We start from the raw sequence: 27,918 nt of genomic DNA, 5'->3' as shown, positions 1-27,918 counted from the left end.
CAATAATAATAATAATAAATCATCTATATGCTATTTGCATATTTTTAATTGGTTGTTTTCACATTTTCTATTTTATTTAGTCAAACTCTTCAAGCTTTCCAAATCCCTCCTGCTTGTTTTTAACTTTTTATGGCTGTCACTGTCGTCCACTAAATACAAAGCGGATTTGCTGTCATTGTAAAATTACTTGACATTACAACTAAGTACTGCTTTATTTTTTTTAATCCATATATTCAATGAATCTTTCTGTTTCTGTCATCTTGCCTACTTTTTCTAACGCTTGCTGTTGCTCTTATTTTGAAGGCCGAGTTACCCTCTCTTCCTGTATCTCCCGGCCTAAGCACGTGCGTCTTGACCCGCCTCCTTGTTGCCGCTGCTGAGCGCGCAGTGAAGCGTTCCTCTGTCCGTGTGCTGTCACCGCTCATCATTTAGTCCACCGTGCCGCGGGTCCGGCGCTGTCATCTGGAATGAGGCGGTGTGGTGTGTCGTATCGGACGGACTCCTTGACACTGCGCACATTCTCTTCTTCGTCCCTGCGGAAGATGGTGGCTGGCGGCTAATTCCAACTTCTTACTCCTTGGAGGTCCCTTATGCCCCCCCTCGCCTGAAGCGCACTGAAATCAGTTGGTGAGTGTTCGTCGTTGCGCACATATACCTACACTTGTTCTGCTCTACAGGTAGGACAGCAGACTGTTGCCTGCTCATGTGCCTCCGAGGCAGACTGCAGGAGAGCTGCTGGTTCCATAGATTAAAGGCAGGGTGGAATTATTGTGGCATGCTGGAGCCATTATGTGCGCCGAAAGTGATTAAAAAAGAGAGAGAGAAAGCATTAGGAGCATCGACTTATCTGCCAGCAGCACTCACATCTGGCACCAGCTGAAGGCTCGTTCAAACCGAACAGCACCTTATTGTAAACGTTGACAGGTGTCAACTCCAGCAGCCTACCTGTCAACTCCGTATGAGCTGGTAGCACTGAGCGCATCAGCTGTTCACATAAAAATGCCACAGGCTCCCAGCAGCGAGGTTGATGGTAGCTGGATTATCTGCTTTGGTTTATTAAAAGGTGGGTAAACTGTGACCTTCAGGCATGAAGTGTTGAGATAATTCTCAGGCTGCGTTTAAAATGATTGAAAACAATGATGGATGTTCGCAGGAGAACAGGCTTTTGGTTTCATTTTAAAGGAGACCTTTTTTTCATAAGGATACAGATACATAATCTACCACAAACATCACTACAAGAGGCTGGAAACTCTAAACCTTCACTAAAATTAATCTTTTATAATGCTTCATACCTGCCTGTTATATATTAACAGGTGACACTGTTAAACCCTTTAATCTACTAAACTCTTAATAGCCTTGCTATGTTTGTCCTTATCCATGAGTTTCAGACCCCCTAGTGAGCAAAGGGCCTTGAACAAGCCTCAGTCTTTATGCTTTGGTGAAGCTAAACATGTTCCCAAAAACAGCTCAGGATTTAAAACCCTGTCTGCCTGCCTCTCTGTGTTGCATCGTCTTGCACGAGCTCTGTAGTGAATCATAGTTGTACAATGTCAGGTAAAGAAATTGCAGTCCGGGGTCGGCCTGGGTGTTAGCAGAGCCTTCCTATTTTTCATAGTCATTTTAGCTCCGAGGCACTTGGTTTCAATTTATGATTTCACCCTGTGTTAATTACATCACCATGAGGTCATGTTTGAGAATCAGCCTCAGTTCTGATCAGTAGCTGGCACCAGTGGGGCTTTTTTTTTGGCCTCTGTGATGCAGTGATACCTGTCAATCACGCTGTGTGGGCAATGCGGTCTCAAACCAGTGGCTCCCTTTGTTTTTCACAAAACCACTAAAGGAATGTGAAAATTAAACTCTTGATTTTGCTGAACCTCAATAGCAGTGGATGTAGACACATATATAGTTTGTCTTCATTAAATTAAAATTGACTATATTCAAAGATGTTGGGCTGCTATTTGTTATGAAATGGAATACTTTTAATTTTATTTGTTCTTGGATAGGTAAGGCTCAAAGTGGCCCGCAGAGCTTTCTAGTTACTCTATTTCAATGTGGGCCTACACATTTTTTCTTTTTCACTGTTGTTCTGTTTTTCTAGTATTTAAAATAATCAAATATTGCAGTGATTATAGTTAAATAATCCTCCTAACCAGCCAACTGCAGAATAGTCACATGTGGTAGAATATTAATATATATCGATAGGTTAATTTATACTTAATAGGCGGTGGCGACTTCATTAAGATAAGATTAGACCTTAGAGTATAAAGCTCCTTGAGGCAACTGTTGTTGTCATTTTGACACTGTATAAATAAAACTGAATTGAATTAGACAGCATGTACTTTATTTATTCAAACATCGGAAAATTTGTGACAACAGTTAAAAATGTTTTTGAGACAATAGACATGGCTTAATAAGCAGGTATTATAACGCTCCATTATGTCTCAAGGCTCCGTACCTTTTTGTTTTTTATGTAGGAAATTGTTGTAAAATAGCGCTTTTGTAAAGATTACCAAACCCTGCCCGTGTTGTTATTAATTTTTATTCATTTATTTTTGAGTTTTGGTCGTGTTTATTGTAACTTATTCGTTCTTCTACAAAAGGAATCCTTTTGATGTTAAAAAAAAAGACCTATTGTAACCTTTTATACTGTATAGTCACAGCAGTGTTGGCAAACAACTGCCTCAGCAAGATTAGCATTTATCTAAAGTTGTGTTTCTAGCTATTTGAAGAATATTGTCATTACTTAGTGGGGCTGTTTAGGTTTCATTCAACTCCCAGTATGATACCAGGAATTTGGAAGTGGGTAACAGTTGCGTAATTCTCGGTTTAAAACAAAAAATAGAGCCGATCTGATTTTTATTGGTAGGCCAGTATTATTGACCGATGTTAACTATTTGCTGATCTATTTGCTAATAAGGGAAAATTTAACATTGTACATTATTTTACGTTGTACAGTTTTCCACCAGAGGGCACTCAGCAGTATTAGGAAAACATACGTTTGCAACCCCATACATAAACGCAACAACCAGCTAAATGGAGAGCGTCAAAGAGTATAGTACACATAACAAAAGTTAGGGAAATCTGTTTATGTTTCGTGTGTCTAAAAGAGCAAAAAAAACAAAACCTGGCTGATATATTAGAATATTTTGGATTTTTAAAATCACCAAATATTGTTACTGACATTGATCTTAAAAATCCTATATACATATAATCCTATATACATATAATCCTATAATATAGGATTATATGTATATAGGATTATATGTATATAGGTCCTATATACATATAATCCTATAATATAGGATTATATGTATATAGGATTATATGTATATAGGTCCTATATACATATAATCCTATAATATAGGATTATATGTATATAGGACCTATATACATATAATCCTATATTATAGGATTATATGTATATAGGACCTATATACATATAATCTTATATACATTGGGCTTTAACCAAAATGGCAAATGAGTTCCATTTTATGACAGAAGCCTGGGTAATGAACAGCATCTATCTTAGCTTATGAGCTACTAGTAACTTGGCCTAAACAAGAAACTTTTATTCTTGTTCATGCTCTGCCAACTCTGGTCAGAGCAGATAGTTATTGTGCTTGTGATATTCCAAACGTGTTGCCACCTAGGAAGTTGCAGAATACCCTCTGGTAATTTGTTGAATGCTGGTGCCAATAGATCACCAAATAGCTAAGATCACCCAATAATATCGGACTGCCAATAAATCAGTCAGGCTCCACTTTTTGCTAAACAGTCTCAATGAGAGCAGTGCGAATAAACCAAAACAAATGAACAGCGAAACCAAAACAAGTAGCTAAAATAGGCTCAAAAGCTTTGTAAAGCTGCTTACATAAGAGGTGTCACTTTTAACGTATGTTGTTGGCTTACATTTAGCTTTAAATGAATTGACCATTTTGTTACATTAAAACAAATCTTTCTTAAATAGTGATCATACCAGCTCTGATGTTGGTAAAATACAAAAACATAAAAGTTTCGAAGCTTTTCAAATGTACTTGTGTAAGCATTATACGATGCAGGAGTGGAAGGATTGTACTGCATCCTGGTCTTTCTTGAGAATCAGTCTTCACGTCACTTTGTTTTAACATTGATGATGGCCGACAGATGATGGCATCACACCATGCTCTCCTCCCACCCGTTGTGATTTCGCAGTCCCAGAAGTGCCAGATGTGGTTCGTTGCTCAGTCCTTTATCAGTAACCTCCTGAAAACAGTTCCAGTCAGCATAATTTTATCTTTTACAAGAACCAAGCATGCCAATGTTATCAGTAATCAGGTGACTGCTCTACCTATAAAACTGTTTAATCTTCAGTGGCCTCCACATTGCTGAGCAGCTTATCTTCAGCTCTTATCTAACAGTTCCTCTCATTAAAAGCCAAGACTGAGTAAGAACTAGCGTGTATCGAAGTTTAAGCAACACTGATGATCTTTAGACCAGATATTAAAAGCTGATGTGTTGTGTTGAGCAAAATTCTGTAATAATTCTCAAAACTTGAACATTTTGTTGGCAAAAAGATTGGAGGGATTAGTTTACAATATATGATAAGTGGACTGGTTTTTATATAGCGATTTTCTACTTGAGCACTAAAAACACACTTTAGATTGATTCTCAACAGCAACTTTAATGACTAATTTATTACAGATTACGCATTAACAAATTTACAGTATGGAGGTTAGCTATAAGCCATTTATCCAGCTAAAATGCACCATTGTCGGTAGTTCTAGTGTTTAGTTTTTTTTTAATGTAATTAGGTAGTCTAACGAGGTAGTCCTGCTGCTAATACCACAGATTGTTTTAGAGGTGGGAGAAAATGTCATACTTAGCCATACTGCTAAACTATTGCAATACTTTTATGATATTAAAAGTTAGATTAAAAATTGCTGTTATTCTAAAAGGTTCATCCACCAATTTAACCCACTAGAGCAGGGGTGGGCAATTCCAGGCCCCGAGGGCCGGTGTCCTGCAGGTTTTAGATCTCACCTTGGGTCAACACACCTGAATCACATGATTAGTTCGTTACCAGGCCTCTGGAGAACTTCAGGACATGTTGAGGACCTAATTTAGCCATTTAAATCAGCTGTGTTGGTTCAAGGACACATCTAAAACCTGCAGGGACACCGGCCCTCGAGGCCTGGAGTTGCCCACCCCTGCACTAGAGTCACTATTTAATAACTTATAGTGGTGGCATTTATCATCTTGCAGTAAAGAAGATGAAACTCAGAGGTTGTAAATGGCAAACAGCAGGAGAAAGCTAACAACGGAGCCACTAAACTAATCCGATGCATTATTAAAACTGAATGATAACGATAGACACACACACCAATACCATAATGGAGTAATGACATCATGGCACTTTGACTTTTTGGAGATATTGTTTTCTTATTGGGTTATACAGATATTTTAATATGTAAGTAACAATACTGTAATCGAAAGGACCCGACGCGACTCAGAAGGTCACGTTTTGCTTTTTATTATATTCACAGTGTTTCTGTGGCTTTTCACTGTGCGCTTCAACACTTTGCAGTGCTCACTGTTCCGACTTTGCACCGGCTCTTTGCTCCAGCAGCTCTCTCCTCCTCTGCGGCCTGGCTGCTACTGAAATAGGGAAGGCATGATTAGATGATGCTTGCCGGCTGCGAAAACCAACCTTCCCTGACACCACATTCTGAACCCGCTGCTCCACTCCTTCCCTGCAACTGAGCCACAAACCACACCAGCCACAGATACATTTAAATAATAATTGTTATAAAAATCTTTATGATAAAAAACACATATACACACTCACAAATGACATGTTCATCAGAATATTAAGTACGCTAATGATCAATCAGACTTTATTTATGCAGCACTTTGCAAAGAAATCAACTCGGCTCAGAGTGTTATAAGTAACTGACAAAATCTTGACAAAAAAATCAATGCATTTAGAAATGACCGTATCCACAAAGCTGATGAATCTAATTTTGAAAATGATCAGCTTGTTTCAATTTCAGTTTATTTTTATTTATATAGTTGCTTTAAAGCATTTTATATGGGAAGATAAAGAACCTACAACCTTAAAGAGAAAACACCAACAATCAGACATTCCTTTATGACAAACCTTTTGGCAATGGCGGGAAGAAAGAACTCCCTTTTAACAGGAAGAAACCTCTAGCAGAACTTGACTCAGAGAAGGGCAGCCATGACAAGTGATAGTTATCCTGCTGGAGGCACTTTGTTAACTTCTTTTAGTCCTTTGAGATTCAATAACCCCAACCCTATGTTTTGGAGATGGAAAAAACTAAATTTGGAAAAAAAAATTAAATAGCACCCCCCCCCCCCCCCCCTCAGTTTGGAAAGGATTACAAATCTATTAGGGTTTACATTTGCCAAAATAAATCCGCCTTGATGATCCCCAAGAATTTTGGGAAAATATTCTGCGGACTGTTGAGGTCTGTTTCATTTTTTGGAAGCTTTCTGTTACATCTGACATGAAACTAACAAAGAATGTTATAAAAAATAACATCACACCAACAGTTAAACATGGTGGTGGTAGTGTGATCTAGGGATACTTTGCTGCTTCATGACCTGGACAACTTGCCATAATTGATGGAACCACGAGTTCTGCTCTCTATCAGAAATTCGTAAAGGGGAATGCTCAGAATGTTTCAGTGAGACTTATGCTCTGGCCCTTCTTTCATAGCTCAAGACTGAAAGTAAAGGACCACGTGTTGTTTTGAAGCTGCGATGTGTGAACACATCTGCTGTCTGCCTTAAATTTGTGCTCGAAGATGGATGAAGTTTTGATGAAGATGGGCCCACTTTTAAAGTTGGAATTTCGACTCTCTGCTGCAAGAGAGAGACGGCAACAGCTAACTGTCGCCTGTCGCTAACAGTTTTACCACCAGGTGCTGAATGCAATTCCCATTGATTATGGGGTTTGCCTATTTGAGGTTGGAAGCAGTAATTTTCTGTGCAAAATGCAAGTCATTCATTATTCCTATGTATTGACCAGTGACCTATAAGAGTGTAGTCCAAGCCGCTACTTCTGTAAAGCCTGTTGCCCTTTACTGTGACCTATGGCTTGCTGCCATTTAGCTGCTGCTACTTTTATCTTTCTGCCATTAAAACATGTCAGTCAGTTCTTTTCCCACCTGGCTGTGGAGGGCATATGAAATGGCAGGGATGTTTTGCTGAGATGCAGAGGACAGCAGATGATAATAGGAACAGAGGGTTGTGTTAGACTGTTCTGACCTCAACCTCTTCATGCCTGTTTTCACATTAGCCCTGCCTGATGCAAGGCAGTGGGGTGGCAACAAAACTTCATAGCATGCCACTGCCTGACTCTATGGGAAAGGACGGGGGTTCATCAGTGTCATCTCTCCTGCTGCCAGCTTATCCATACTGATTAGATGGGAAGGGAACAGTCGATGATGGGATGGATGGTTTGCTATGGAGACAAAGGCTTTTTTGTAATTCCCAAGGCATCCATCAAATCCACAGGTCAATGACCCTATCAGTGTATCAGACCATACAATAGAATCCACTGCTTCGTTTTTCTCTGTAATTATAGCGTGAGATGCTTACTGCCCCAGAAACGGGCACAGCATCTCAAAACAGTTTGTCAGACATCAACCATGTGACGAATTCATTCTGCTGATTGGTAAATGAAGAGGCTGTCAAAGAGTGAAAGGTTCAGATGTTTCAGTTTCAGTGTTTCAGTGGGCACCATTGAGAAGTGTTTGGTTGAAAACATTCTGATTTTTAACAGTTAAACCCACTGTAGATTTGTGATCTGTCCCGATTCTCAAAGGGAAAGAGAAGAGCTTTGACATCCATTATACAACTAATGTTCTTGAACAAATATTCATTGAACCTTCAAGAACTCAAAAGGTTTTTAGACTACTACTATTACAATGTGAGAGTCTTTATTGAATACTTCCATTGTTATTGGTAGTTGGCAACTGCCAACTGCTGGAGGTTGCTTGTTGTCACTATGTGAAAGTGGTTACAAAGCTATATAGTACTGTATGGAAGTCCTGCTTGGGATTGCTTTGGTAACTAGGAAATTTGCTCAGGTGCTAGGCAAAATAGATCACAAAGAGGTTTGTGGTGCAGCACAAAACATTGTTCCTGGGTTTCATTGCAGATTTTCAGCTTTCATGACCACTTGGAGGTTATTTGCCATCTCCTAGCAACCAAGATGATTATAAGGAGGTTTTTGGTGCAGTACTCTTTGCGATCATGTGACCAAGTTCCAGCAACCACATGCCAACCATTCTAGGAATACACATTTATCCCTTGCAAATGGGGGGTGCCAAGGGGTTAGCAACAAATGTTGCTCTGCTGCAGACACAGAATTGAACTGAATAAATTCAGCTGCTTAGATTGCCCTTTTTTGTTGTAGTCAGAACTGTTGATCAGTGTATCCTTACTAATGATGAAAATACTTTATTCTCTTAATCTGCTGCTCTCCTTGCCTTTGTGGGGCTTTATAGTACACTGTTTGGTATTGTGGTTCACCCTCACCTCCCTCATATTGTTATTTGTAGCTAATAGCTGTTTTCAAAAAGAGAAAAATCCACACACTCACATCCTTCTGGTGTCAGATTAGGCTCTAATCTGTTCATTTCTGGCACTTTGAAAACTGGAGATGTGCAGCTGTGCCATGGATGTTATTTTTCTCTTTTGCTGTGAGTAGGGCTGGGCCATATCATACCATTCACGGTAACACCGGTATAATGTTGGGCAACGATAAGAAAATGAAATATCGCGATAAAATATGGGTAAAACGCCCATGCGCAGTGCCTTTGTTTTTCAATCCTTTGATTTTTCTGAAAATCGACAGTGCCCCTTATAATCCCGTGTGCCTTATGTATGAATTCTGGTTGTGTTTACTGACCTCGAAACAATTTTATGTCGTACACGGCACTCGAAAATCTGTCAACTGTTTTAGTACGACTAAGCTACGAACCCGCACCGCTTGATGGATTGTCGGAGCATTACGGCTATCGTAGGCAGGAGCCTCGCGGAGTGATACGTACTGCGCTTCCACATAATATTACCGTATTGTGTGTGTATAACCTCTTTTTAAGTTTTGTGGATATTATACGTGGTTATGCTGAGGATATGTCGGCCAATTTCCACTTGAAATGCCTTTTGGTTAAACTGTCAGCAAGGAATTTGTATTTGCACTGTTAAATTTTTATATAACTTTAATGCACATAAAAACAGCTGCTTGTTTAAGTGTAAATACATTGATGGGGTTTTTCTTTTTGCACTAATAAAGTTGTGGAGTTGTAAAGTATTTTGTCTAGTGTCAATTATATCGTCAGTTATATCGTTATCGCAAATTTTCAAATGTATATCGTGATAAATATTTTTGGTCATATCGCCCTGCTCTAGCTGTGGGGGCTTTTTTCTGGAGAGACGGTTTGAAAATGCTGACCATTGTTCCTCTATTTAAACTATAGAACACATATACAGCCAATGACATCCGTCCCTGCACTTTTCAATGTTGTGGATTCCTGATGTAGGTAAACAGGTTATATTTTAGCCCTATTTCATGTCTGGTCACTGAGATATAGTTGCTGTTGTTTTTTTCAGGAGAAGCTAAAGGAAATGCTGGGAAAATGCTCTTTGCTGATAAGTTTAAACTTCAGTATAGAATTGGCTCTAACATCCTCCTCTATCACTGTTAGGTTAGAATTAGGAGGTCAGTGCAGCTTTAGTCACAAACAAACCCAACACAAAAGTGAGATGCCTCTGCTGACATAGGGTGACAGCTCTGTGTGCGCATGTGTGTTTGTGTGGACCAATGCCCCAATTGCCCGGGCAGCACATGTAGCTGCATCCGCCTGTGCCACATCGCTGCTGACACAACACTCTCTTCAGAGGATGCCTCAGGGTGGATGATGGCCTTGGTTGCACTTTGCAAAGCAACAGGTCTTATGCCAATATATTGATATGACAGCAGTATGCACTGTCCTTCTTGCATCATGCATGTGCTGTGTAGCAATGGATATTACTAATTTAAGACTGTATACATACTATAATAATTATCATGCCAAAATTTGGATAAAAATCAATTTATTAATGCAAAATGTTCTTTATTGTCAAGATTTCTCAGATTTATTGTGTATCAACATTGGTTTTGGACTCTTGTTTAGAAAATAGTTAGCAAATAGCTTTTTGGACTCTTAATATCACCAGTGGGATTATAAATGATAAACAAAAACCTATCATGTATCATGAGTATGCTAGTTATTCGGATGAATCGTTAATATATAGGGCAAAGGTCATGAAATAGAACTCACAGATTCCTAATCTGAGTCCAAAGGTTTAAAATGTTTTCTAATTCTTTCTGATCCATGTGCACCTTAGTTTGCTGTGGGGAAAAAAAGCATGTGCTCTGTTTCTGATTTAAAAAAAATATTATTATTTTTTTTTAACAAGGATAACTTGAATAAATACAAAATGCAGTTTTTATATGTTTTCATTAGATTCCAAACCTACCTGGCCCTATGTAAAAAGTAATTGGCCTCTAAAACTAATAACTGATCGTGCCACTGTGGGCAGAAAAAACTGTAGTCAAACATTTGTGATAACTTGCAACTTACTTAGTTGCAGAATTTTAGCTACATTGGATAGTTCTTGAGTTTTTGAGCCTGGACTTTTAATGGCTCTAAAATAAAGGTGGTTGAACGGCCAAATCAGAGGTAGACTTGTAAGTGTGTTTCAGATCATTGTCATCTGAAGTGTAAAACTCATGAAACTCATGGCCAGACATTCTCCTTTAGGAAGAGAGCAAAACTCATGGTTCCATCAGTTATAGCAAGTTGTCCGGGTCCTGAAGCAACAAAGCAACTCCTGACCATCACACTACCACCACCATATTTGTCTCATCTCTCTATATACTGTACTGTATATAGCAGAGATGACAATAAAGTTTACTTTGACTTTGACTGTTGGTGTGATGTTCATTTGTGAAATGTCGTGTCAATGCAGAGAATATTTTGTCCGAATTCCTGGGGATCATCAAAAAGGTTTTTTGGCAAATGTGTTTGTATTCTTTTTCTTAATCAATAGTTTTAGTCTTGGAACTAAATTGTAGATGCCATTTTTTGCCCAGTCTCTTCCTTATTGTCGAGTCATGAACACTCTCCTTAACCAATAGAAAGCTAGGCTTGTAGTTTTTTAGATGTTGTTCTGGGTTCTTTTGTGACCTCCTAGGTGAGTGCTTGATGCACTCTTAGAGTAGTTTTTGCTAGGCTGGCCATCCTTAGGAGGGGTAACACTGCTAAGTTTTCTCCAGTTTTGGATAATGGTTCTCAGTGTTGTTTGCTGAAGTCCCGAAGCCTTGGAAGTAGTTTTCTTTTGTTTTGAATCCAGATAGATGGATGACAGTAACGTTGTCTCTCATCTGTTAAGTTTCTTTAGATTGTGAAATAAGTGAGAAATTAGGAAAGGGCGAATATTTTTCACAGTACTGTATGTTTCCTTTGTTAATCTGTTTGCAAGGGTTTTTACATGTTTATTTTTTTTACCATGTTATTCCTGGAGGACTCCTCTCGAAGTTGGATCAAACTCTTAAAATTAATGTTTTTTTAATGACGTAACTCAAATAAGATAAGTATTATAAGTTGCAACATTAAGTTCAAAGACATCTATATTAGTGTAGTTGTAAGTTTAGTTTTCTTTTTTCTTGATTTCTTTTTTTTATAGCTGTCTGTCATTTAATTAATCGATTATCCTTTTCGATGTTGAAGCCTTTCATTGAACTACCAAATAAACAAATTGACGCTCGCTTTCTGGCCAGATTTGTGGCAGCACTTCTGCTATCATTTAGTTTGTATTTAAAAAATAAAATGCAGACAAAATGGTAAACATTAGTTTTTGACTCCCAGTGAAAATAGTTTTCTTTACAAATAACTCTCTCACTGAACTAACACAGCCAATCCCTCAACATGTTTGTACTCTCTGCTCATATTGCCTTCATGTTAAATATTTTTTTCTTTTTAAAGAACTTATTTTAACATTGAACTCAACAACAAATAAATCCTCCCTAACAGAGAAAGTAACGTCAAGGGCCAAATTACTTTATATGTCTTTACATCAATATATGGGCCACAAGTAGCGCTGAAGTGGGCTGCTAGTGGTCCTGGGCTGCGAGTTTGAGACCTCAGGTCTAAGTGGTTGATAACTTAAGAAAATTTGGTGGTTCATTAAAGGAAGCATTGTGATTTTGTAAGCCATGTATACAGAAAAATGCAGTAAAGATGGGGACATCCTTACTTTTAGTTGATGGTATGGGTCAAGCTCCAGTGTTGAACCTTACATTTGTCACTAAATACAAAATGCGGATACCCTTAAATTAATATTTACAATGAAGGCTTTTAATTAAAAGTTGCACAGTAACCCTGACATCATCAGAATTATTTAATGGCCTGTATTTGTATAGCGCTTTACTAGTCCCTAAGGACCCCAAAGCGCTTTACACATCCAGTCATCCACACATTCACACACTGGTGATGGCAAGCTACATTGTAGCCACAGCCACCCTGGGGCGCACTGACAGAGGCGAGGCTGCCGGACACTGGCGCCACTGAGCCCTCTGACCACCACCAGTAGGCAACGGGTGAAGTGTCTTGCCCAAGGACACAACGACCGAGACTGTCCAAGCCGGGGCTCGAACCAGCAACCTTCCGATTACAAGGCGATCTCCCTCTTCTGTTACAAGAAATCAAGAAGATGAAACACTTTTCACAACCTGAGTAGAATTCCTACTTAGAAGTTAGATAATGTGTGTGCTGACCTGTAAAGGGCAAGTAAAGATCATGCACCGAAGCCACCAATCCATTCTCACCTTCACTTAGTCTAATTAGAAACACCACAGAGATCAATAGCAACAGTTGGGTAATGAATGGTGAAATACAAAAAATAGGTCATTGTGTAGGGTTTGACAATGTGATTTTCTAATATTTGACCTTTCCAATGCGGAGCTTATTTACGCACAGTCGAGATCAGTTCTTAATTAGAACGTGACGTTCAAAAGTCGTACTTCCCCCAAAACAGTCTGTTCTTCAGATCATCCCCAAAGCTTTTGCCAGCACTGCCTGCCAGCCATTCTCTACAGCTTTCTGTCAAGTGCGCTAATTGCTGTAAATAGCTGGGTGTTCTGTTGTTGTGATTGACCCTTCTGAAAAGCTGCTCAATCTGTCTCATATTTGGCAAAGTGGAGCCCATTTTATGGGCCTCGTTTTATAGAAAGGCTTGTTTTTGTTGCCACTGCACATTAAACATGGTTAATAACAGAGAAGGCGGTTTGCTTAAAAGGGCTTTGATGTGAAGTACTACTTGGACTTTACCAGTAACAGTATAGCTGAATGATATAAAAATCCTTGTTATGTTGTGGATTCTTTCTGAAACTCTGTTAGGACTGAATGATTGTGATACTGAAATCCTTGTTTTTCCTCGTGAAGGATATACACCTTTCTCATCCTGCCATCTCAACTTTCCAGTCTTTGATGTCACACATGAAGTTTCTTATGACCGATCCAACATTTGGATGATATATTGGTCCGTGCTGAGTTTATCGGCTTGAGACTCATCATAATCCTGCTTAGGTGATTACAAAGAACGAACAAACACATGTGTGCTTTGTATAATTCTAAATGATGAGTTTCATTTAACACTGAGGATGCACCAGTAAACCAACTGTCGTTAGAGTGGTGGGCCTCTCATGTTAGCTTAAACATATCCCCACTGGCTCCCAGTGGGAAAGGGGCCTTTTCTCGTGTCACCTGAAACACGTGATACTGGAATTATTTTCCAAGTACCAGAAAATATGGAATTCCTAAATTATGATGTTAGGGCAAAGAGTCTAAGTAAGCCTTGATGACCCAGTGGACCCCCTACTTCTGTAGCCTTATAAAATATACAGTGAAGAGCCAGCAGCAGATTTATTTTGTTGTATTTCTAACAGTACTATGTAGAAACAAAGAGCTCTTCCAACTGAAAATTTGACTCTAGGGCTTTAAGACGGCATTCATAATCATCTGCCAGATCTGTTACACAATACTCCTTGGCCTTGAATGTAACACTAGGTTACTACTTAACAAAGTAATCTACTTATTTCACTTTTGGAAAGGTTAAAAATAGAGAAGCACACTGCAAAATCTGTACCATGACTAGAGTACAATGCACAGATCTGTGGCATGTGTAAAAATTCAAAGCTGAAATCCCTGCCAAGCCTGTTTAAGATAAGATAACCTTTATTAGTCCCACACGTGGGAAATTTGTTTTGTCACAGCAGGAAGTGGACAGTGCAAAGTTATGAAGCAAAAATTAGAATACAATAAGAATAAATACAGTACACAACTGTACAGAATAGAATAGAATAAAATACTTAAGTTAGTCGCTTAGCTACAATTGGACAGTTCACTTGCCTGTGAAGTGAACTGTTTCACTTCACCTTCAGAAAGATTACCCTCTGAAATAACAATTACCATTAATATAGGGCCTTAAATGTGATTTATGTTTAGTAAATCATTCGTACATTTTCTTTTTTTGAAAAAAGGGATAAGATGTAACATTTTTAAGAGATTTTGTGCACCATCCAAGTCATCCTGGTTTTTATGTACATGCTCACCCCCCCCCAAAAGCAAATTATCTACAAAGTAAAAGCCTACGCTGGTGAATTTTCTGTCTGGTTTGTGAAACATAAAAGCAGGAACCCTTGGTGAGAAGACGGGGCGCTCGGATCAGCGGGAAAGACGGAAGATTTGCCTGGATGTTTGTGAGATCTGAAAGGAGGCTGTGATCACAGTGTCTCGTTAGATCAGTCTCACCTCTCCCTTTTTCCTCCATTTCTGTCTCTGTCTCTCTCTTCACTGCTGCTGCTTAGGAAGAAAAAGAAATATTGTAGCTTTTTGAAAACCAACTGCTGATATCAGTGTCATGCTTCACCTCGTCTACGCTCATAAATGCATGACCTTCTGTGCACCTGGTTTAATGTGACTGAGATGATGAGGGCTATTTCCATCATTGCTTTGCTTAGTTGTGATTAAACGTATACCTTGATAGTTTTGCACTGCGTAATACTGCACGTCTTTATATTTCATCACTTTTGATTGTCTCAATCTTAAGACTACATGTCATGTAATCACATTTTTATTTTTATTAGAAAAAAACAAACATACAACTGCAGTTGAATGTTTCCTCCTCGGTTCCCCTCCTCCACTATATACTGTAGCTGCCTTCATAACAATGGTGCCGTTTCCATGGCAGCTACAGCATGTTAAGCTTTAGGATAACAGTTCAAAAAAAAGTCAGGAGAAGAACGGGGTCTAATCACAGGGTATGAGGAACTAAAAATAGCGAGGGACTTAATCCCAGGCATTATTTATTCATCTAAAACTTCTCGTGTCTGTGCCGGCTGTGTAAACATCACTTCTTTTGTAGCTCCTCTTCAGGCGGGCTGTTTTCCAGCCTAAACCCCCACAGTCTTACTGACTAATACGCTGACTATAGGAGAAGAGGGATGGACATATAGGGGTTGGATTTAGTGTGGTGACACAGTCTGTTGAGGGAAACTGCTTAAAAACTGCTCAGGATTAATATTTTACTGTTCCTCCTTCCTGAGCGAGCATGAGAGTCAGCATAGCGGTGCACGTAACTATGAAAAACATCCGTACTGACAGCTGGCTGATGTGTAATTAAATATTTTTCTTGATGTTGCTGCAAATGGCGATAAAACGGCCTTATAATGTTACATTTAATCATTGCCAGCTCATATGCTATACTTGGTAAGAAGCTATAGAGTGTGCAGTAGGTCTGCCTGTCACACTGCGAGAATGAGAGTGTGTTGTAGCTGAGCAGAGGTCAGCCTCAGGCAGCAGGCACAGCCAGATTGCTGTGCACGGGGAAGAGAAATCTATTATTGTCTCTTGTTTAGCGAGATGAATGCTTTGATGGATGTGACTTTGCAAAGTTACTACACTGAATTTGCTGGTTGATTAAATGGATTTTGCAGTGAAGAATATCATCAAGTGAGTTTAGGGAGTCCATCTACTTGAACTCAAATTTGAAGCACTTCATGTGAATATCTGTCTTTATCTGACTGCGTAAGTTATTAGTAAGGACAATTCCATTGTTTTCCAGCTCCGACGTCTTTTCTTGATAACGAGTAATTAGATTGGCACCCGCAATGTTGTGAAAAAGTATTTCCCTTAGGCAAAAAAAGTAAGAAATCAGGATAGGGGCAAATACTTTTACACAGCACTATATGGATGCACATCGATCAGTAATGTGAAAAACATTTTAACAACCTTTGCACTCAGATTATCAATGTGTAAGTCCAATTTCATGATCTTAGCCCTTTATGTTAACAGCACATGTCATTGGTTATCGCTGATGTTCCAACTGGTATAATCAAAAGTCCAAAGTGTGTCGTTTTGTTTTTTTTAACTTCTCTGAACAACATTGCAGAACCAAAATACTTTAATATACAATAAAACTATGAAAATCTTGACTATAATGATAATTTTGTCTCAAAAAATGACTTTTATCCAATTTGTAGCCTGACATTTGTTTGTGTCAGTATGCAAACATTTATAGTGGCAAACAAAATAAAGAGAAAGAATTCAGGAAGGGGGCATAGTGCTTCTTTACTGTAATTAAACACTTAAGAGCTTTTTAATACAACCCACTTTCAAGCCTTCATACGTTGTTTTTATAAGTGCTTTTCTAACTGCCAAGGACACTTGGTCTTATGGTCTGAAGAAGCCATGGATCAAATAATCAACCTTGTGAATAACTGGCAACCCATTCTACCTCCTGAGTCAATGCCACCCTTGCTCCAGGTATCTGCAGATATTCAGTACCATCTGTTACCAGTGTTAAATTAATCAGCTGTATTCAGGATATTCATTCGTTATGTTACCGTAAGTGCAATAAAATCTCTTCAGCAGTTGTTATCCTGCATGTAATAAGAGGGAGTGAGAGAAACTGTCATAGAAAGCATTGCTCTCACAGCTTATTAGTCACATAAACTTACTTAACCATCCAGCATTTAGATTGGAACCAGACCTATATGTGTGCTAGATATGAGCTTGGAGAATAATTTTCACATCACAATCGTTAACCATTTTACAGCTCTGGCTATAATTTCCATCCATGGACAAAATAAGAAAGAATGAAGGTATCATCTGGTTAAATATGGTCAATTCAATTTTGGGTGGCTTTGAATTGCTTTGAGTTAAGTAACGTTTAATGGAGTGTTTTTACAGTTGCTGTATGTATGTATGTAATTTGGGGACACAGTGTCCTTATTTAGAATCAATTTCTAGTTCCCCTCGAGTGTCTTCAGTCATTGCACAGAGGAATGATTATGTGGTTATGAGGTTATGTTGTCCTCGGTGGTTTATATGGTTCCATTTAGAGAAATGGTGTCTGTTCTATTTAATGAAAAAAAAGAGAGATTTGTGCCAACTGTTTTCTTTTAAAGTTAATATGCATTATTAGTCTTTTAGCGGATATGAATTGAACACTAAACACTCTGAAGTTGTGAAACATTACAAAATTAAACATACAGTAATTAAAAAGATTAATTATATACCTATATGTTTAGAGCCAGACTTTAGTTCTGCTCCCTAAATTTTACAACATAGTTATTTAAATTAAATCTTTTTGGATATTCCAGATGAATGCAAAGGGAATTCTGGAACCAAACTAAAGTATATTGAGTTGGTGTCACAATTTGCAGAGGCAAATTGTGCGGCGCGCGCGCGAGAGAGACGTGGACCCAAATGTAGGCAACCAAATGTAGGCAGCAGAGGTAACACAGGGGATGACAGGCAGACGGACCGATGAAGAACAAAGGATAACACACACTAAATATATACAGAGGGAAACAAGGAAATGGCACACAGGAGGGAGACACAGCTGAACCGAATCAACATGATGAGACATGGAGGACATAAGACACGAACCTTCAGTAAAACAGGAAACACGACACAGATTCAGAGACACGGGCTTTACACAGAGACATGACTGACTTGGAAACAGAGAGAACCTGAGAACCAAAACCTAAAAACTAGAAATCTTAGTCAAAGACATAACCAGATTAAACCAAAACGTAATATAATATTAACTAATGAAAAAATACTGAGTCATCAGAGTCAGGACCATGTCTGTTCGTTGCATTTTATATTGTAAATGTTAGCAGAGACGCTACCAAAAGCTTCAGTAAATGACATGCATCATATTGTGATTTGTTGGTAAAGGTTTGTTGGATCGACTTTCAAGTTTGGCATTTTCTCCACACGACAGAAGGGAAATTATGTTGACATCAGTTGTGTGGATGCACAGTCTAAGATATCGAGCTCTCAGCGTTGCTTTCTTTTTGCTACTCGTGGTTTCTTTCTGTTAGGACTGAGAGCTTTCTTGCTTAGCCTCCTTCCTCTTGCATTTCCATTGAGAATAGCAGGTGCGCCATTGTAAAAGCCAACAAGGCTTCTTCTGAAAAGACCCTTTCTCCTTGGCACCGAGAGCCTGTGAGGTTGGTTGGAGACAATGCCCTGTGCTGTTGTTGTCGAAACTAACCTCCAACATCAAATGTGTTTAGTGCTGTTTAAAGCCTTCCCTTTTAAAGCTCGAGAAGCAGACACGTGAAAGTGCTTTTACTCCATTTGCACATACCCACATGGCAAATGTAAGTGGATAATTTTAGCTGCATGATTATTTACACAGTAGCCCCATGACAGGATGTCTTTAGTACGTGGTGTATAATATGGTACAAAATAATAGCGGTGGCTGTGTTTAGGAATAGCCTGGATAGCAATTTGCAACATTAATGAGTTTTTATGTAATTGCAGAGCTGTGACGAGTTTGAAAGAAGAAGAGGAGAAAATAGACTTTACCTTTCCTCAGTTTTTTTTATTGTAAGCCAGCTTCAACCTCTGTTTTTTTTTTATGAAAAGACTTGTATAACATAAACCTTTTGCATAATTCACCTGCAGCTTGTTCCTGTGTCTGCCTGAGCTGGCACAGATACCTTATGTAGGTCAGTTTACTTGACAAGATAATCCCATCTAAACTGTTGTTGGATTATCAGCTAAAATTAAACTGTTCACATGATGGGTCACTGCCTGTTCAGTGCTTAATCCAGTAGCTCAATGAAAGTTACCATGTGTTCTAATTAGGACCGGAATAACAATAGCTATTACTTATTCTGATATTTCAGCAGTGAAGCCACTGAAAGCCAGTGATTTTATCTGGCTAAACAACTTCTTAACCTCTCAGCTTCCTCTTCAGTCTGACAGTGTAAAAACCCCAGAGCTGAATCATCCTGGAAAGCTGTCAGATCAGCAGTGACTGACTGTGGCCACCACCTGGTATTAAATGAAAAGTTGTTATAGCAAGTCAGTGTAAGAGCCAAAGTTTGGTTTTAATTAGCAGGATTAACAGTCAAAGCTGAGCTTTTCAGTGATAATCAGTTTCTCAGCTTGAGAAGCCTCTGAGCCAGACTGAAACTTCACAGAGAGACAAGCTATCCGTCCTACTGCGTGACCCAAACGCCTATTGTTAGACTCCAAGCTGAACAAAGAGAAGCTTTGACACGTGGCCCTGGAGGTGAAATTTGGAACAATATTCTGGATTTGCCTACAGTATAAACTTACTGAATGGCTAAATTTAGTACTGCAGCCACAAAGTAATTCACTTGAAATCACTTAAAGTTGCAGGTGTGACGTGTTCATGTGAACACAGATGGCTCATTCTTTGTATTTATATTTGAATTTAATGGTAGTGATTTGAGAAACATGAGGACAGCTGATGTTATTCAGTTGACCCCTTTGACTTGCACGTTGAGTCAGTTAATATTGCAACAAAACACTGTAATTAAGAGTGCCAAATAATCATCTAATATTTAAACCAACTGGTAAATATGACGGCTTTACACTTAGGTCTGTAATTTGTTGGACAAAGACAGAATTTTTGTAGTTTTGCTTCTATAAACCACCACAACAGACTTGAAATCAGTCAATATGTGATTCAAATTCAGACTTTCTGCTCTAGCGGATGAAATTTTGCATCAACTGTTTGGAAATTACATATAGAAAGTTTTCTGTTTTAAATGCACACTCCTCCATTTGTAGCCTCGAAAATAATTGGACAATTGACTAACAAGCAGTTTCATGGCTTGCTGATGGTTTCTGTGTTATTTTATGAAATGAAGCAAACATCCGAAGTTGATTCAAGAAATGTTGAATATGTGTTTTGTTGTTTTTATAGTTTTAGTGTTGAATCCCAAAGTGTTGTCAGTTTAAGTGAAGAAGGCCACAGTTATGTTGAAAAAAAAACCAAAACCAAAGATAAAGCTTTCAGAGAGAGCAAAGCCTTGAAGTGACCAAATCCACAATCTGGTATATTCTTTACAAAAAGCAATGTACGGGCCAGCTCACCATCAATAGGGCCTGGAAAAACAACAAAAGACAAAGTGCATGATGACATTTCCATGGTTAAGAAAAACAGCCTCACAACATCTAAAGAAGTCAAGAACATTATTAGGGAGGGAGGCGTATCAGTGTCGAGGTCCCTTCATAAATGGAAATGAAGAGGGTTTACAACAAGGCGCAAACCACTGGTTACACTCAAGAGCAAGAGGGCTGGATTAGACTAAACATCTAAGATTAATTTGTACCAGAACGATGGGAAAGGAAAAGGTTCCAGAAGGAAAGGAACAGCTCGTGATATGAAGCATGCGATATCATCAAAGAGGTGGAGGCAGTGTTATCACATGGCTGCCAGTGGAACCAGGTCACTAGTGTTTATTGATGATGTGACTGATAGAAGTAGCAGGATGAATCCTGAAGTGAACAGACCTGTACTCTGCTGAGACTCGCCAAATGATGCAAATGGATAATTTCCCAAAGCACACTACAAACGCAAGAGTTTCTCAAGAGCAAAGAAATTGGATACGCTTCAATTGTCAAGTCAGGCACTTTAAACTAAAGCCAATAGAGGACCTTTTTAAGTTATTAAATAGAAAACTGAAGACAGACAGACCCATAAGGAAGCAGCAAGTGAAGGCAGCTACCGTAAAAGCTCAGCACGGGACCTCAAGGGGGAAAACACAAAAAACCTTTACTCTCTTTGGACGAATAGTCTGACATCTGACACCTCAACTAGAAGTAGTGTGCGTCCGATTATTATGTAATCGTCAACAGGCTTCTGCTTCTTTTCCTTCAGATGCAAAATTTCTGAACATACCACCTGCTTCATCTTCTGTCTGAAGCCAGTTTCTGCATTTTTTTTTTTAACATTTTCTAAGAAAAATACACTTTTCCGGTTTAATCAAGTACTATTATTATGAAAAGTCGAAGATGTGCACGTGGATCACAGACTCCCAGTATTCAGTACTCCGAAAGAGCTGTCATTATATTTCATTCTATATATTTACGTTTGTTTTATATATACACTGAGTCTAATCAGCTAATGACATGGAGGCATGTAGACTGCCGTTTAAATTAAGAATCAGAATTGGGGAAACAAGGTGACTTAAGTAACTTTGAATGTGGCATTGTTGTTTGTGCCACATGGGCTGCTCTGAGTATTTCAGAAACTGGTGAAATCTTTAGGGTTTACAAAGAGTGCTCCAAAAAAGAGAAGCTACCCAGTCAGCTGAGCTTCTGCAGGTGAAAATATCTTGTTTGACATCACAGGTCAGAGGAGAATAGTCAGTCTTCTTCAAGCTGATAGGAAGCCAACAGTAACTCAGATAACTACTTTTGATATCTTAGGTGTGGAGAAAAGTGTTTTCGTACACACAGCTAGGGCAAGACACTAAAGCAATAAAGATATGTGGTGCACAATAACCTTTCCTCACTAGAGATACATGGGATAGGGTCAATATAAAGTCAGTAAATCCCATTACTTCCTTGTTTTGACAGACCACATGAAAGGGAGTGAGCATCATCAAAGACAAAATGAAAACAGAAAACTCGGGTGGTCGAGTTTCTGAATATGACAGGTTAAAGTGCAAAAGACGAGGATATTGTTAAAAGGAAGAGTCAGAGGAATTCAGTGTAGCATACACTACACACTACATACAAAGGCCAGCTACACCACAAATTGTTTTCACCCTCTGCAGCGGTGGCATCCTCATTGTGTACAGTTGCCTGTTTATCAGTACAGTGCGATGCATTGAACAATGCAAGATTTTTCTTAGAAACAAAGAGACAGTAATATTGTAGCCTAGTTTTTAAAAGATGTGTTGCCAGGAAGCTGATGCTGATTAAAGTAATTGGCCCTCGCTACCAACTCCCTGGCCACAAAAAGTTCTCTCAGGCAGCTATACACAGAGTGCAGAGAGATAGTAGTCAGGCCTCACTGTCCACTGCTCTCTCTATTTTAAATCTTATTTATTTATTGTCTAGGAGCAAAAGTGAACAACAATTGAGTATGATTTTTTCATTGTGCATTTCTTTCATTATTTGTTTGAAGTTCCATAATGTTCTGTCTGTCGTGGTCACCTTCTGACAGAATATAAATAATGTTTCAATGAAAAGGAACCTTTAAGCTTGACAGAAATAGTGATTTGGTTTATATCATGATATCCAATCATATACACAGGTGACCAGTGGCAGAAAACTAGATCCAGTGCCATCTGAGTGCTGCATCAATTGGCGGATACAACTGATGGAAGCTGACATGGCCAGTAAGCTGTTTTATTTCGACTGCTGACCTAGAAGAAGTGCAGTGAAGAATTTTAAATATATATATAGTATTTTTGTCATGTCAGAGCTTATTTTCTTTTATATCTCTAAGTCCTTAAATTCTGGTAGTATTTTCAGGTTAATCTCAAAATACAACATTTTGTTTTCCTGTGCATTTGTTTGAATCCTACCCAGCCTTGATGTAATTGTCTACCCACTGATCAGCTATATTTTTATTGACTTTGTATATTTAGATTTGACTATTAAGAATGAGAAAAATAATGGATTTTTTTGGGCATATTAAATAAAAGGAAAAAAAAATCAAACATACAGTTGAATTGGAAATAAATGCAGTCAACTAAATAAATAAAGTATGAAAATGAATTGTTTGAATGGGCCCCGGACAGAGTATTGGTAATGGTAACTGTGCAACAGCATTTTGACATCAATTAATCAAAGCTGCATGAATTATTAGCAACTTGCTATGTGTACATCCTGTGTGGTATGGAGGAGGGTGGACACAGGCTTTGTGGAAAGTGTGATTATACATTTGTACTGATTAAATATATAAAACATTTATGTTAATCGTAGGTAGATTTTTCAGAATTATGTATTGAGCTTGATAAATGCTACATATTTTAAAACCAAAGGTACGTACATGTTTTAAAGTATCTCAGTCATAGCCATGATTCCTACCTGCAGCCACAGTTTTAGCTGCCAGCATGCAATAATGTAAACATGTTGGAAGCAAAGTGCCTTTCTCCATGGAGACATTTAAAGCTTAGATGAGCTCAGTAGCAAGGCTTCAACTGTGCTCGAGGCTAACAGATGGTCAACTTATGGCCCTCTTTTTGAGGATGGTGTGTGTGCGAGTTTATAGCTGCACATATGCATTAACTCACACGTCAGCCCTTTGTTGAGAGAGAGCAATGGGAACTGAGATTTCGCTCCACAGAATGGTATGGCTATTTAAAGGGAGGCAACACAACAAAAGGGGGAGACTGGGAAGAGAGAGTGAGATAGTGAGCGAATGGATTCCAGTCATATGTTTACCTGCCAGTGGTGCTTTTTCTGTACTGTTGCCATGGCAGCAATGGCTCGCTGTATGTGTGTGTGCTGCGAGTCTGTGAGACAAGGGATGTAATTCTGCCTGTCACCAGTGTAGCCTGGAGCTGACTCCCCAGCTGCTGGTTGCCATGAGACCAGACAGACACATCCTCCTTTTCAGTGATGAATCTTTTCTCTGGATGTTCAAATCACATTAAGTACATTTTGTTTTCTGAGAAATGTCAAAATTAATATCCACTGTTAGACTATGTATAACATAAAACGTAGTGTCAACTTTTTAAAAGTGTTGGGATTAAAACTACTAGGGTAGATATAGGGATGATTAGCAGGCTAGCTATATCATTAAAGATGTACCCCACACAGCTTTTCCCCGTGCAGTACACACCAAACAGAAACAGCACACTGTGAGTTGATTGAGTGAATTGTTACAAAATAAGACCTGGAACGTCCTCTCTTCAAAAATGGCATGCCATTTTATATCTGCATCCATGCTTTTAAACATTTGATATGTTGTACTAAGACTTTTTTCTTTGAAAAATATATTCCAATTTAAATTTGGTGCCAGCAACACCGCAAAAAAATGTAACAGGGAACAGAGTTGAAACATGTTACAACTAATTGCTTGCATCAAAGAAAGGTCGAGTGTTCCAGAAGTAAAGATTGAGAGGCGAGCAGCCCAATATTTTAATAATGTTTTTCAGCGTGAAACTGCTAAAAATGTCACAATATTCAAACAAACAGAGAATCTGCAGATGTCTCTGTGTGCAAGGGACAAGGCAGTGATGGAAACACAACTTGAATGACTGTGATATTCAGGCCTTCCTATGACACTGCATTGAAAACAGTTGCAGCCTGCTCAGCATGTAAAGCCCTTCATTTGTTCAACAAACTTCTTGGTCGTTGCTAGCTAACTAACGAACTAAGCAAATGGTTGACCATTTACCGTAATATCAAACTCTGAAAAACAAGATGAGAAAAGGAACTAGAAGTTACAAGTAAAAAAATTAGAACCACAAACCAAATATAAGCTGTGTTTTTAGATGTTAAACATGTCACATTGACATTCTCAATATTTTTTAATGATTATATTTATAGGTTTCAGAGGCCAATTTGACATTCACAGTTTTTTGTCCTTTTATACCTTATAGATGTATTTTACAGAGAGCTATGCCCCTCTGCCTCCACCGGTTGAAGCAGATGACGGAGTCTGGTTGTCCCTGAGCTTGCTTCCTGTTAAAAAGGAGTTTTTCCTTCCCACTCTCGCCAAATGCTTGCTCATAATAGGTTGATCTGATTGTTAGGGTTTTCTCATAGGCTCTCTTGTAGGGTATTTACCTCACAATGTAAAGCGCTTTGAGGCAACTGTTGTTGTGACTTAGCAGAAATACTGCTCAGGTGAGTTAAAATCATGTATCATACCTTATCATATAAGGTATGATACATGATACATGGGTAAAATCGTAACATTGTACCTTCTTTTTTTCCTGAAGAGTTCCTGAAATGACCGAAGTGGAGCCAGTGCTGGACTTTGCCTCCTCGGGGCGCTCAGGGAGGAGAAATGCCCTGCCTGATATCCTGGGCTCTCCAGCGGGTGTAAACCCTGGTGACTTACCTCTAAAACTGGCTGAGCTATCCCTAAAAGGTGATATTTCCCTTTAAATGTGTTTTTTTTTTAACTTAGTACTTTAGCATGTGAAGCAATATATTTGATTATTTAGAAACAGTATAATGTAAATTAAGGACACTTTGAGAGATGTTTTTGTGAACTTGACTGAGATATTTGATCCCCGGAAGCCTTTATGTGGCTCATCTATGGCTTGAAGCTATGGCAAAGTTTTTGAGATTTAGGAAAGGTTGTCCTTGTCTAAATACATCTCCATTTAGTAGCAGATGGGTGAGCTTTAGGCTAGGAATGTCACTAGGGAAATGCTGCCCATTTCCCTGTCATGCATCACAATTGCTAAAAGTGTGTAGCTACCAGGAGTGCCAAATTTGAGCCATTGAGCATCTTTGGCTGCATGTGTAGAAAACAAATTAGCATCTAACATAACACAACATGGTCGTGCAATTCATCTTACAGACCCCAAAAATGAAAATACAGGTTTGCTCACATGAACTCGGATCTTTTGGAATTCCTCCAGCAGTGGCAGAGAGACACTTTGTTTGCCTGCATTGGGGTTTCTGAAAAAAATAGCAGCCTTAAAATGAAAGCAAAAACAAAAAATGCCAGGCACGCACTGTCACAGTCATTTATGAACAATAGCTTTGGAAAGAAGTTCCACATTTGTGCCTTTAGAAGTCATTTTTGAGTTTTGTGTGCAGATGGTCCGGGAGGGGCTCAGTCACCCACGGCGGAGGAGCCACCAGCACCGCCAGAAAGCTCAGATGGGAAAGAGGGATCATAGGGACTCGTTTATTTACCTCCCCGGAGGCCTACAGAGATAACCTGAGAGAGGATGAGGAACGAGGCAGAGGGCGACCTATGGGAGAATGAGTGATGATCTGTGGAGAGTCACACCGTTTGCGAGGAAGCTGAGCCACGGAGGGAGGGTGATGGATCCACTCCCAAAGGACTGGAGCCAAGAGCTTAGGACTGTTTTGGTACTTTCTAAAAAGAGTCAGACGTCACCTAGTTCTGAACCACATAGTGTGTGCACGTGTGCATATATGCATAAACGCGGATACGCTACATTGGGAATAAAAAGGACAATGACTGATTGTGTCCTGTACACTCTTTATTACAATTTTTCTATGATTTATTTAAAACGAAAGAAAAAAGGAACTTGTGAGTCAAAATGTAACGCACCATTTTCCTTGCATTTCCTGCAGATCTCTGTTTTGTAGCTCTGTGTGTTCTTTGACAGTAGTTTAACTGCAGCCTGTAGTGGCTCGATCCTTTTTAACTCATTACACGACTTAAGAAAACTGGGAACTGTGTTATCCGGCTCATTTATGCTTTTTACACTAAATATGTATGATCTAGTGTGCATTTTCAAATGAGTCTATAACTACACTGCAGTTGTACAGTTTGTATCCTTCATCACCAGACTGTTTTAACCATAACAGCAACCAGGGACTCTTTGCACTTTTTAGGGATGATTTGGTGCAACGTGATGATATGGCAACCAAATAAAGTGTAGTCCATATCTTGAAACATTCCTTTAGAGAATAGTTTCCCACTGCCAACACTACTTCATTGTAATACTGAGAGAAAAATTAAGATTTCATTTTGTTTTTGTTTCATTGTTTTGCTTTTCAAAGTCTCTTCATTTTCCAAATATCTGAAAATGTGCCTAGTGGCAGTTTACAACTAAAAGTGGGTGTTGTGTTCTTTCTCTGTGAGGTACTGTTATTGCAAATTCCGGGGCTCTTGATATTTCCTCAGTTTTAATAGGAGGTATCGTTAAAAAAACCCATCTGAACTACTTGGACTGTGGATGAAAGAAGAAAACACTGGCCGTAAAATCCATTTTGTCTGCGGTGACAGCAGCATACGCTTGGGCGCGGGAGCAAGCGTTAACAAATGCTGCAATCTCCACAATGTGTTTCTAGTGCTGAAAATGGCAGCAGTTCCCCTTCTGTCTCACTCGCACGGAGAAAAGTCTGTTCGCGCTCATCAACACATGAGCAGAACTGTGAATAGGACGCGAGCTGGAGAGTGAGAAACAACAGCAAGAGTTCACACTTTGCCAGCTATCCCCTCTCTGCTACTGTACATATACTATATTGTAGTAAAATCCATGTGTGTCATACATGCTGCCTGTATGATTACTGGACTGTACCCACAAACAAAAGGTGTTTTGTAATTGTCTCTATTTGAAGATGTGTTGACTGGTGGCCTGTCTTTATGTGGATGTGTTTCACAAATGCAACAAGGAAAACCTGACGTGCTGCTGCCCAGTCTGTCTTTATTCCTTTTTTTGTTTTGTTTTTTATGCTGTACTGATAAAGTGTCTGTGGTCTGTCTGACGCTGATCAACACATTTTAAGAGACCGATGAATCAGAGGTGTATGTTGTAGTGTCCTGGTGCATATATTTTACTTAACTGGATTGAATCCTTTATGTTGATTCTATCTGGTGGTGAAAATTGCCATATTAAATCTCCAAGCTTTACCTATA

General features: G+C 38.9%; 1 protein-coding gene across 1 annotated transcript; it reads left to right on the top strand.

Moving 5' to 3' along the window:
- The first annotated feature begins 352 nt into the window (after nt 1–352).
- On the top strand, nt 353–27,918 carry pkib (protein kinase (cAMP-dependent, catalytic) inhibitor beta). Its single transcript, XM_004564394.5, has 3 exons — nt 353–627; nt 25,289–25,440; nt 26,121–27,918. The coding sequence occupies exons 2-3, from the start codon at nt 25,299–25,301 to the stop codon at nt 26,201–26,203; spliced, it is 225 nt and encodes a 74-aa protein (XP_004564451.1). The 5' UTR covers nt 353–627; nt 25,289–25,298; the 3' UTR covers nt 26,204–27,918.

The sequence above is a fragment of the Maylandia zebra genome, linkage group LG22 (assembly GCF_041146795.1).
Source record: "Maylandia zebra isolate NMK-2024a linkage group LG22, Mzebra_GT3a, whole genome shotgun sequence".
In the NCBI taxonomy this organism is placed as follows: Eukaryota; Metazoa; Chordata; class Actinopteri; order Cichliformes; family Cichlidae; genus Maylandia; species Maylandia zebra.
This window is presented reverse-complemented; position numbering and strand designations above follow the sequence as displayed.

Coding starts and splice junctions, on each gene's coding strand:
- pkib (XM_004564394.5), top strand. CDS start 25,299: ATGACCGAAGTGGAGCCAGTGCTGGACTTTGCCTCCTCGGGGCGCTCA. Junction 25,441..26,120: donor GGCTGAGCTATCCCTAAAAG/GTGATATTTCCC, acceptor TTTTGTGTGCAG/ATGGTCCGGGAGGGGCTCAG.